Source organism: Euleptes europaea, chromosome 4 (genome assembly GCF_029931775.1).
Source record: "Euleptes europaea isolate rEulEur1 chromosome 4, rEulEur1.hap1, whole genome shotgun sequence".
Taxonomy (NCBI): Eukaryota; Metazoa; Chordata; class Lepidosauria; order Squamata; family Sphaerodactylidae; genus Euleptes; species Euleptes europaea.
This window is the reverse complement of record NC_079315.1, coordinates 21,633,613-21,645,918: the sequence shown is the minus strand read 5'-3', so window position 1 is coordinate 21,645,918 and position 12,306 is coordinate 21,633,613. Positions and strand designations below refer to the sequence as shown.

At 44.3% G+C, this 12,306-nt stretch overlaps 1 protein-coding gene across 1 annotated transcript in view; it reads left to right on the top strand.

Annotated features, from left to right (window-relative positions):
- Positions 1 to 6,750, top strand: part of LOC130476735 (E3 ubiquitin-protein ligase KCMF1) — a 65,156-nt gene extending 58,406 nt beyond the window's left edge. The window contains exons 4-7 of the mRNA XM_056848713.1: positions 65 to 155; positions 1,463 to 1,648; positions 2,712 to 2,994; positions 5,988 to 6,750. Coding sequence (XP_056704691.1) covers positions 65 to 155; positions 1,463 to 1,648; positions 2,712 to 2,994; positions 5,988 to 6,249 — 822 coding nt within the window. The 3' untranslated portion in view covers positions 6,250 to 6,750. The remainder of the gene's footprint in view (positions 1 to 64; positions 156 to 1,462; positions 1,649 to 2,711; positions 2,995 to 5,987) is intronic.
- Positions 6,751 to 12,306: the final 5,556 nt, after the last annotated feature.

The window sequence follows — 12,306 nt, the reverse complement described above, 5'->3', positions numbered from 1 at the left end:
GTTACCTAACAATCACTTTCCCCTATTAAATAGTCAAACAGAGCTTCTGACTTTGTCGTTTCAGATTTGTCCAATATGTGCAGCATTACCAGGAGGAGATCCCAATCATGTCACAGATGACTTTGCAGCTCATCTTACACTGGAACATAGAGCTCCTAGAGATTTAATATCCTTGCCCAGGCCAAGAAGAAACAGAGAGATTGTTGTTGCTTTATATATTAATAGCTATCTCGAGGTTGATTCTGAAATGGGTGGTTCTGCTGGCTTGTTAGCAGGGCTGTCTGGTTTATTTTGGTCTGAACAGCTAGATGTTTGAACACTTCCTAATCGCATCAATAATGGCTAACAAAAATTGGTAAATCTGATTTTACTTTTTTTAAAAGACAGATATCATTCAGGCAGAATGGTCTGTCATTGTCCACCTAAAATGGGGGCCAACAACTTTTTATAATTAAAGAGCCAAATTACATCAAAATTCAAAGCAAGAGATAAGAAAGCCCATTTGCATAACTGAAAATATACAGTTTAATGTTCATGATGAACATGTTGATGATAATCTATAACTTTTCTGCAGCCCAAATGCCTGTTGTGGGCCCAGTATTATGCACAAGGTCTCACAATAGGTTATATATACAGGAGCAGCCTGTGTGGTTGTTTTAGTGTCCTAGCATTAAATCTGCACATTGTTTGTGTCTGGATTACTGGCATGTGTTCACCTCTGTTGTATCCCTATCTGTAAAGCATCTTGAAGCCCGCTAAAATCTCTGCCATTCCCTAACATACTAGTTATTCCAGTTTCCCACCTACTCCTATATATCTTAATGTAAAGAGCCATAGATTTCAGATCCTTGGTCTAAACAAATGTGTATAAACACGGCATCTCCCTTTGTTGCCTGAATTACTTCCATTCAGAAGAATAAATTCCTGTAACTTTGAAGGTCAGTTGAGTTGTCATCCAGATTACCTGTTCTGCCAAATATATGCTTGCACTGCCCTGTTCTCAAGAGGTAGTCTGAATGAGGAGGGCTAATGTTTTATAGATTTTTTTTTTCATAGTGCAATGGATCATGCAAGAAAATTTTAAGACTAATTAAATGTGCCGCTTGAAAAGTTAGCGGTCTGTGGTTTGGCCATGACCAAGGTGTGTTTGGCCATGGTATTCGTGCACCCCAATTCTATCTGGATTGGATGATACCAGCAATAACACAAAAAGGGTGTGTCTGCCATGGGCATCTCTTACATTGTCTGTGGAACAAAAAAAGAGGATGAAGGAAGGTCATGAGCTGATCCTTTGCCTGCTGGTTTTATAATGTGCAGGCCTGGTTTTAAACCCCAGAATTCTCTCTGTTGTGTAACTCTGAATTAAAAGAGAACTCTGCGAAGTTTAACACTAGAGCTAACAGTCGATTCTGTGTTTTCTGTGTTAGTAACTCCACAGTGTGACCTCTTTTTTTCCCTTAACTCATTGGTTACGATGAATCCAGCGGTGTTCGGCATGTACGTAGAATGTTTCACCCAGGCCGGGGTTTGGGTGGCCCTCGCGCACGTAGATCAAACATGCACTTTACTAGCAGTTCCACTGGTGGGTTTTCATCTTCACAGAGTTCATATTCTCCAAGCAATAGGGAAGCCATGGATCCTATAGCTGGTAAGCTTTATGAATCTTTATAGTACTTCACAAACTTTGTTGTCTGGCATTCCTGGGGAATGGGGGTGGGGTTGCTTTACTCCCTGTCTGTATGTTTTGAGGCTTCTTCCCCTCCATACCCTGAGTGCCTCCCACATGACCTAATTCTTCAAGTGCCTCGCTGGCTCCTCCCCCAACCCCATCCCCCTCATATCCGGTGCCTTCCTGTATACCTTCACTCTCAGAGCAACCACTGTGTCTCACTGTCCCTTCTCCCCACCCCCCACCGATCAGTCTGATTTAATACCAGGAAAACTCAGTTAAAGTGCCAGATAACAAAGCTTTTATCCTTATTCCATTTTGTGTGTTTTGTACTAAAAGCAGGCATGTACGTACATCACTTTTACACTCATCTTAATTTCTATTGATCTCAGTTTAAATGTGCATGTGTGTGTAGTGGTTAAGAGCGGTGGTTTGGAGCGGTGGAGTCTGATCTGGAGAACTGGGTTTGATTCCCTGCTCCTCCACATGAGTGGCGGAGGCTCATCTGGTGAACTGGATTTGTTTCCCCACTCCTTCACACGAAGCCAGCTGGGTGACCTTGGGCTAGTCACAGCTCTCTTAGAGCTCTCTCAGCCCGACCTACCTCACAGGGTGTCTGTTGTGGGGAGGGGAAGGGAAGGTGATTGTAAGCCGGTTTGAGTCTGCCTTAAGTGGTAGAGAAAGTCGGCATATAAAAACCAACTCTTCATATTTTTACTTTTTGCAGTCGTTTTCAACCATTTGAGTTTTAAGGAGTCTCCACTTTGAAATATAGTTCCAAAGCCCCAGCATTTCCCCCCTTGTTTGTTGCAGCTCCTGAGTTGTTATAACACTGGCTGTTGAATAATAGTTAGGTCATTACAGGCTGAGAGCTAGGGACTGGGAATGTGCCTTGTTTGTGTTTCATAACCACAGTAAATTAAAAATGTGTGAGATGGTATTCTGGAAGCAGCTCGCTGTGATGAGGAGTTTTTAACACTAGTAATGAAATCCGCTCAACAGAAGACTGAAGCTTCTCTCTGGCTGTTTTTCCCGCCGATAGAGCTTTTATCTCAGTTGTCCGGTGTGAGGCGCTCCGCAGGGGGACAGCTCAATTCCTCTGGCCCGTCTGCGTCTCAGTTACAGCAGCTGCAGATGCAACTGCAGCTAGAACGGCAGCACGCACAGGCGGCACGGCAGCAACTGGAGACCGCGCGCAACGCTACGAGGCGCACCAACACTAGCAGCGTCACCACCACTATAACACAATCAACAGCGACAACCAACACATCTAACACAGAAAACAGTCAGCAGACTATCCAGAATTCTCAGTTCCTCCTTACAAGGTAATTTGTTCTAGAGGGATGGGCACCATTGCTTGTCTTGGTTCTGGTATTCTTCTAGGCCTGCGGCGCTCACTCAAATCAAATCAAATTTATTAATACGGTCAACTGACCAATTACATGCCAACACATCAAAATTTCCAGACTCAATAGTTTGGCACCGCAGAATCAGACTGCCCGTACAAATAAAGGTGTAAGTTCAATAAAAACAACCCCTGGTTAAAATTATCACCTTAAAATTGATAAACTTGTAAAATATTTTAATGTTCATTCTCTAATAAAGTTCTGCATATTTTAATAGCAACAGTGCAGAACTTGGCAGTTTGGAGCGTGAGCTGAGGATCTTCTCCTAATAGGAGCTTCTTTGCCAAAAGCTCAACTGACTCTTCAGGGAATTTACCAAGCAGGGGTGGGGGAAGTGTGGTCCTCATTCTGCCACTTGCAGAGAGCCACATTCACCATTATCTTCAACCAAAAGAACCGAGCATGAGGCATGCACCTCTGGGAGGCTCTCAGTTTACCCATTGCTCCAGTGGCCACTGTTTCATGATGGGGACCACCTGCCAACCCCATGTCCCACTGGGCAAAGGCTTTGTCCGCTTTCCTGAAACATGGGGTACATGTCGAAGAGCCCCATGCGACTCCCGAGCCACTAAGTGACTATCATTGTGCTGGGCTTTCACGTTAGTGATGGTTGTTTTGTGTACACAGATGACATCCTTACTCTGTTCCTGTCTTACTAGAAACAGACTGTTGGTTTGTCTCCTAAGAGAGGAGAAGGAACAAGGACAAATGCTGATCAGAGTGTAATACCAGTTGTAAAAGTACATTTAATAGTATCCCAGCGAACAATGTGCCACTTTCCCTGGCTTTGCAAACTTTTCATTTACCGAGAGAGGTCAGTGTTCCACATCTGTGTTGAGCTGCAATTTTTTGTGCAAGCAAAATTAATTGTTAACTCTTGGAAAACTCTCTTCTAAGTAGCCTGAAATAACATTAGCTCATCTGGACCCAAAACAAACATTTGTTTCACTTTATAATAGCATAACAGCACCACATAAGATAACTTCCATTTACATAACCTCTCTGATAGCTTGCATTTGTATCAAGAAAAACCTTAGATATCCTCAGAGGGATAAGATACAATCTACTAAGTGTGTGTGTGTGTGTGTGTAAAGTGCCGTCAAGTCACAGCCGACTTATGGCGACCCCTTTTGGGGTTTTCATGGCAAGAGACTAACAGAGGTAGTTTGCCAGTGCCTTCCTCTGCACAGCAACCCTGGTATTCCTTGGTGGTCTCCCATCCAAATACTAACCAGGGCTGACCCTGCTTAGCTTCTGAGATCTGACGAGATCAGGCTAGCCTGGGCCATCCAGGTCAGGGCCTACTAAGTATACCAACCCCCCCCCCCAAAAGATGGGAAAATAATACAAAGAGAACCTATTAAAGACCTACGATAACAGACATCAATCCTAGAAATCTCCATCAATTGCTATTTTTGTTTTGAAAATGGTTGACAGGAAAGGGGTGCTACCTTGACTTAAGGAAGGAAGCTACAGGGAGATGTAATAATTTACAGTTACGGCGTTTTGTAAAAAGGCCTCATGATGCTGACCAGTCAGTCAAGGAATAAATGGAAAACTGGTCTGCAGAGACATTATCTCTAGAAATAATATGGCCCCCAAATTGTCAGTCATAGTTTCTTTCTGTGTAAGGGTAAGAGAGATCCACTTTAGTTTACTTTACTTAAAACATTTGCATATCTTCCTTTCTCACAAACATCCCATGACCCAAAGTGATGGTGTACATTACCCCTTTAAAAGTTTTTCTTCTAAAGATAAAGAACATGAAGCCAGCTGGGTGACCTTGGGCTAGTCACAGTTCTCTTAGAGCTCTCTCAGCCCCACCTACCTCACAGGTGTCTGTTGTGGGGAGGGGAAGGGAAGGTGAATGTAAGCTGGTTTGATTTTCCCTTAAGTGGTAGCGAAAGTCAGCATATAAAAAAAACCAACTCTTCTGTCTACACAAAGAACTAAGGCAGCAAGTAGGTTGATAGTTTTAACCTAATACTGATGGTTTCAGGTGATGGCCTTAAGTCTCTCCTGTCAAAATGCACATTTGCTGAATCTGTGTGACACTGGCAAACTGAGCATGTCGTGGCACTGGATTGAGCGGGCAGCGTGGAGGAAGCATTGAAGTGCTAGAGTGATGAGATGGGGCATATGTAGAAAAGCAACTGAGCGCTGTTGCATCTATCTGCCGAACCTCAGGCCTTGGGGGCAGGTACAAGCTTGGATATTTGTGTCCACTAGTTCTCAGCAGAGGCTAAGTGGAGAGCCAGCATAGTGTAGTGGTTAAGAGCAGTGGACTCTAATCTGGTGAACCGGGTTGGTTTCCCCACTCCTACACATGAAGTTAGCTGGGTGACCTTGGGCTAGTCATGGTTCTATCATAACTCTCTCAGCCCCACCTACCTTACAAGGTGTTTGTTGTGGGGAGGGGAAATCAATTGTAAGCCTCTTAAAGGTAAAGACTCCTTAAAGGTAAAGAAAAATGGTATGAAAACCAACTCTTCTCATCCTTCTCCTCCTTTGTGAGGGGCCGTGACTCAGTGGTAGAGCATCTGCTTGGCATGCAGAAGGTCCCAGGTTCAATCCCCGGCATCTCCAGTTCAAGGGACTAGGCAAGTAGGTGATGTGAAAGACCCCTGCCTGAGACCCTGGAGAGCCGCTGCCACTCTTGAGTAGATAAAACTGGACTTCGATGGACCAAGAGTCTGATTCAGTATAAGGCAGCTTCATGTGTGAATGAGTGCCAAAACATGAGGAGTTGGGGGCAGCAGGAATTCTCTGAACCTATATTTTAAGACCTCTGAAGTCCCAAACATGCTCAGGGGTTCTACGTCTTGATTATCTTAAAAAGCCCCACAGGTGAGCGTACGCCCATAGCAGGGTTTTCACCCTTTGACCCTCTCATGTCTCCCCTCCCTCTGTAGGTTGAACGACCCCAAGATGTCGGAGGCCGAGCGTCAGTCAATGGAGAGTGAGCGGGCCGATCGCAGCCTGTTTGTCCAGGAGCTTCTACTGTCCACTTTGATGCGGGAAGAAAGCTCTTCCTCTGACGAGGACGAGCGCGGGGAGGTGGCCGATTTTGGTGCTATGGGCTGTGTAGATATTATGCCTTTAGATGTTGCTTTAGAAAATCTAAATTTAAAAGAGAGTAATAAAGGAAACGAGCCTCCTCCACCTCCTCTTTGATGACATCCCACTTCGCAGACAATGTCCTCTGTGCTGTATTTGCCAATGAAAGTGGACGACAACTATCTTGGGTTTGTTTTTGGTGATTGTAATTTCAGGTCTGTCACTCTTGTTACATTGTGTACATTCAAAGGAAGAGAGAGAGAGATAAAAAAAAAGATATATATGATAATCATTTCCACTTAAAATAATTTTTACTTCTAGCAGGTAAATGTAGGTTGCAGCGCGGAGGAAAAGACTCCTTTGCGCCCCTGTACTTTTGACATGCAAAAAAGGCTCTCTTAATACTCCACATTCAAACTGAAGAGGAAAAAAAATGAAATCTCTAATGAAGCTGCTGTGTGTATTTATGAATATTAATGAATAAAAACTGCTTGGATGGTTTACCTTTACTGCATGAGGTTTTTTGCAGCGTGCATGAGTTTTAGTGACCTTGTCATTTAAAACGAGAATTTAAATACAAGGAGTAAAACTATAAAAACACCTTCCCCTCCCCTCCCCCCGAAAAAAAAGCTTTCCCATTATTCAAAGGTTACACCACCAAGCTAGTGCTCGCTTAGCGGCGTGTGGCCATCAGGTAGCTTTTGAATAATGTCTGTCGGAACCCACCGTCCCTGTCTGCGCCGCCGCGTTGGCACGCCGCGCAAGCTCTGCAGCGGGGCAGCTTGCCGTTTTCCAGGGTGTGGCGTTTTGCTCGGTGTGACCCTTGTGTTGCTCTCTTTAACCATCACGACATCCACGTGGAGTTTCAGCCTGCTTTATTTGCATCTCTGGGAGGCCACTGCCAAAACCTTCTGGCAAAGAAGGGGGGCTTTTGTGTGCCCTTGAATCAAAATACTTGTTCGACTTTGTTTAAGGTTTTTTTTTCTTTTTTTGTGGTTGTTAAGCAAAAAAAAAAAATTCAAAACTGTTAAACATGTTTTTATTCAGGTGTAGATGATTCATTTATTCATTGTCTTAAAACAAAAGAAAACAAACAAGTTTAACCTGAATTATGTTGTCTTAGTTTTAAAGCCTTCACAGTCTCAAATCATATGTTTTTGAGTTATTTATGTATTTGCTTCCTAGTTTGCAGAGATTTGTCAGTATCTGGAGAGCTTGAGGGAGGGTGACTTCCCAAACCTTTGTCAATATATTACAACTGCATTCTTAATGCTAACTCTAGCACCTTTTTATTTATTATTTCTTCTTGATTTTCTTTTCTGGCATAAAGTTTTTAAAAAAGAAGCCTTTTAATTGAATCATGCCACCTACATGCCTATATTATTAATCCTGTATGTATAAAAATGTACAGTGTTTTTGTGCATAGACTTTCATAATAGCCCCAAGGCAAAGACAGTGGGGGGTTTGGTTTTTTGGGGAGGGGGAGGGAGGGGATGTAAAGTTAGACTATAACGACAAAATTGCACACAGCTTCTGATAAAATCTAAACTAGGCTTAGACCATAATCATGTTTCTCTCTGGTTTTCCCACTCTCCTCACCCCTCTTTTTCCTCTGTACCCTCCCGTTTCCACCACATTACAAGCATCTTAGAATAAAATTACAGACTTGAACAGCAGGTGGGGTTTTCACAGAACTCTGATGTGGATGCTTATCTAAAATGGCAAAAACCCTGCCTCCCGGTTTTTGTTTCTGACTTGTTATTACTATATAAAATACAGTCCTAGACTCGTTTTCTTTTTAGTCTCTGCAACAGAATGTTCTAAGGGGGAGGGAGGGGATTTTACACCAGCCCTCTGGTTACCTTGGGAGTTTAACCCGGTAGGGAATTTTTTTTATTGTTGAGGATTTTCAAAAACCAGTTTTCAAGCTGTAGTCTTTTCAAACACATCTGCACATTACAATAAGACACACAGTTCAATAAAGCATTTTCAAGACTGTTGTTCAGTGGATTTTTCTTTGACGTTGGCGTTGTCATCCAGACAGATTGATTCCAGGCCGTCCCTTCCAGTTACGTTGTACAGGGACCTTCGCTGGAGACGTTCTTGGCAGATGATGCCCGAGCCCTGACGTGCCTTTCTATATTTTAAAAAAGTTCATCCATGTTGTAAAAATTGGGGCTTCGGTCCTAACCACGGGGCGTGGGGCAGTGGCTAAGATGTGTGTACAGAGGATGCTGTGTTGGGGCTGAGCCACGAGGAGTGGCGGAACAGCGGCTTGAGATGTGAAGCTGGCTCCCTGCGATGGGTTGAAATGAATGTTACATGGCCGTGAGTTGTCTATGACTTTCTCAACCGCCAACGACCGTCCCCCTGTGAAATTGTTGGAGTGAAGAGTTTTAGACTGCAGTGTTTGGTACAGCATGGCCTAGAATTCCTCTGGGGTAAAGCCTGCAGTTGCTCCTGAAGCTTCCTCAGAAAGAAGCGCTCAGTGAATGTGTTTAGGGTTGGATTTAAAGTGTGCAGAAGTGGCCTTTTTCCTTAACCCAAACTAAACTGAGTTTCATCTTCCATTACAGCAAGTTCTTGGTTTTATGTAATGTATTTGTAGGGATCCTTTTGTTGTTTTTTATTAAGGGTAGTACAGGAGGAAGACAGTCCTTCAGGTACCCTGTCCCCAAGCCATTTAGGATCTTGAAAGGTAAGAGCCAGTACTTTGAATTGTGCCTGGAAAAAGATGGGTAACTAATGCAGATCTTTCGGTGCTGGAGTGATACAGTCCCTGTGACCAACCCCTGCTACTTTTTGGACCAGTTTGGAAGTTCTCGAATGGTTTTAAAGGCAGCCCCATGTACAGTGCATTATAGTACTCCATTCTGGGATATGATCAGAGCATGGATTGCTGTGGCCAAATCATGCTTTTTCAAGGAACAGCCGGAGCATGCAAGTCAGCTGGAGCTGATAAAAGGAGCTCTGTGCCATGGAAGAGATCTAAGCCTCTGGCCATAGCCCGGGATCCAGTGGCACCCCCAACCTATGAACCTGCGCCTTCAGGGGCCATGCAACCCTCTCCAGGACAGATGAGCTCCTCAGTCCATTGGCAAACAGCACCTTCATCTCTAGGCTGAGCTTCAGTTTATTAAAGGTGAAGGTAGTCCCCCGGGCAAGCACCAGGTCATTCCTGACCCATGGGGTGACGTCACATCCCAACGTTTACTAGGCAGACTATGTTTATGGGGTGGTTTGCCATTGTCTTGCTCAGTCATCTTCCCTTTACCCCCAGCAAGCTGGGTACTCATTTTACCGACCTCGGAAGGATGGAAGGCTGAGTCAACCTCGAGCAGGCTACCTGAAACCGACTTCCGTCGGGATCGAACTCAGGTCGTGAGCAGAGCTTTTGACTGCAGTACCGCAGGTTAACACTCTGCGCCACAGGGCTCTATTTATTAACCCTCATCTATCCTGTAACCTCTCCAGGCACCTATTTAGGAATTCCACAGGCCTACCTGGCTTATCTGTTAAGGAGAAATAGAACTAGGTGTCATCTACATACTGGTGGCGCCTCACTCCAAATCCCTGCATGACCTCCCAGCAGTTTCATGCAACATTAATTAGCATGGGAGGACAAGATGGAATCCTGCAGGACCCTATAACATAAATGCCATGGCTGAGGTGTAGTCCCCTGGCCCCATTTTCTGAAACTGATCAAGAGTGGAACTTGCAAAGCATGGCCCCACCTCACACACTCTTGAGTTTTAGGCTTGGATCCCTTGGAACATTTTTGCGGATGGAAACTCATAAAACAACTTACTTGCTTTGGGAGGGGGAGGCAAGAAAGCCCTGCTTCCTCGGATGAAGCCTGCCAGCCAAAAAGAAATTGTGAACCCAAGGTAAAACGAACTGTCAGTGGGGCAGATAAAAAAGTAGAAGCTGAAAAGACCCACTAGTGAGTCCTTGCTCCTTGCAACCCCATTGTAGATGATGTAGGGGAGGGACTGTGGCTCAGTAGAGCATCTGCTTGGCCTGCAGAAGGTCCCAGGTTCAAACTCTGGCATCTCCAGTTAAAGGGACTTGGCGAGTAGGTGATGTTAAAGACCTCAGCCTGAGACCCTGGAGAGCCACTGCCAGTCAGAGTAGGCAATACTGACTTTGATGGACCAAGGGTCTGATTCAGGATAAGGCAGCTTCGTGTGTTCATGTGACCTTGGAACACAGGTTCATATTGGTAGATGCAGACCTACATGTATTTGGGGTCAGTTGACTAAAGCTATCAAAGATCCAAAACAGCACTTTCAATTTGGGCACAGGAGCAAACAAAGCTAGGGAAGTTGATACAACTCTGGATTTATATATATTTGTTGTGGCCTCTGCATTGTGTACCAGCTGAAGTTTCTAAGAGTCTGCAAAAGCAGCCCCATGTCAACTGTTCTGCCATAATCTAGGCTGGTTGTTAAGTGTGTGTTGGGTCAGAAATTGCCGCAGCTGGCAAGCCAACCTGAATTTCAGAAATCATGTTGCTTCTATGACTGGTAGTCTTCTGCATTCTCTTTCTTTATTAGTACACAAACAACAAAATCCAAGCAATTTAAATAATGAAAAAAACCACTGGTTTTCAAGGAAATGCAGTATGCAAGTAGAACCATCACAAGGACTCTGTAACTCATAACTATCAATTTTAGATAACGTTTGTAGGCATTGGCAGGACCCTAGATCACCTACCCAAATTGGCAATTTGAAGTCTGAGCTGGTGAACTATATCCCAACACTCATCTATGGCAGCAATATCTTCAGCATATAACTTCCCTCTAATGGACTGCTCTGTCCCTCTTCAAACATTCACCCACGTGTTAACTGAACGCCTATAGTAAGGATCATTCATCCTCTCCTGGCATCCCTTTATTCGGCCTAACATGGAGAAGGTTTTGTGTGGGCACTTGTATACATCCAGGGGCTTACTGCAGCCCTTCACCTGTGAATGCACAGATGAACATCTGAATGGGGCTTTGGGAGTTGTCAGCATCTGATGAAATGGGCTCTGGATCACGAAAGCTTATGCTACAATTAATTAGTTAGTCTTTAAGGAACCCCAAGACTGTGTGTTGTTTGGAAGCAACAGACTTACACATTAACCCCTTTGCAATTTACAAGGGAAGTGAAATTAACTGTGGCTCAATCTAAGTGAAAATAGCAGATTATGGCTCCAAGACTGGTTCTTCTCAGTATTATTTTGAAAGCCATCTCTGCATCATTAAATTTGGCTTAGGTTTGCACTTGAAAGTTGCCAGTAATCAAGGAAATTATCTGTCCTTTTTGGGGGGGTGGGGGTGGGGGTAGTTTTCTCAAGGCCCAAATGTTATGGCACACTCACAGGCCTGCAGCTACCCAGGGACACCCCACAAGTTTACAGGACTGAAGCTGGTGGGCAAAGGATGGAAACACTGCTGTGTAGCCAGAGACAAAAAGGGTCTCCTGGCATCCATCTTGTTTGGGCAAGGCTGTAGCAAGCTGACTGGGCTAAGTCCAGGCATGTCCCCATGATTAAATGTAGAAATTTCTTTGGGTTATTATGTTATCCCTTTAAAATAGTAGTGTCTTTCTAAAAGCTAAGAGTTTCCCTAACCTTTTTTGAGTCTGTAGTCCTGCAATGTTGCAGTGTGGGATAGTTTTCAGAAATCAACACTGGATGCTATACTTTCAAGAGTGAGTTAGACAAAATAAAATCAGAACTCTAGAACTTGTGAATGCAGATTTCTTAAGCATCAGTAACTGCCTAACGTTTGGTGAAAACTCCCCCACTATGTCTGTGTCAACATCTCACTTTGTACCATTATAAACATCTCCTTTGCAACAGCATGGTGTAGTGGTTAAGAGTCGTGGTTTGGAGTGGTGGACTCTGGAGAACCGGGTTTGATTCCCCATTTCTCCACATGAGTGGCGGACGCTAATCTGGTGGGCTAGGTTGGTTTCCCCATGACGCCAGCTGGGTGACCTTGGGCTAGTCACCGCTCTGGTAGAGCTCTCTCAGTCCCACCTACCTGACAGGGTGTCTGTTGTGGGGAGGGAAAGGGAAGGTGATTGTAAGCCGGTTTGAATCTTAAGTGGTAGAGAAAGTTGGCATATAAAAACCAACTCTTCTTCTTCTAATCTTGGTTATATTGGCCCAAGGGGAGGTCTTTT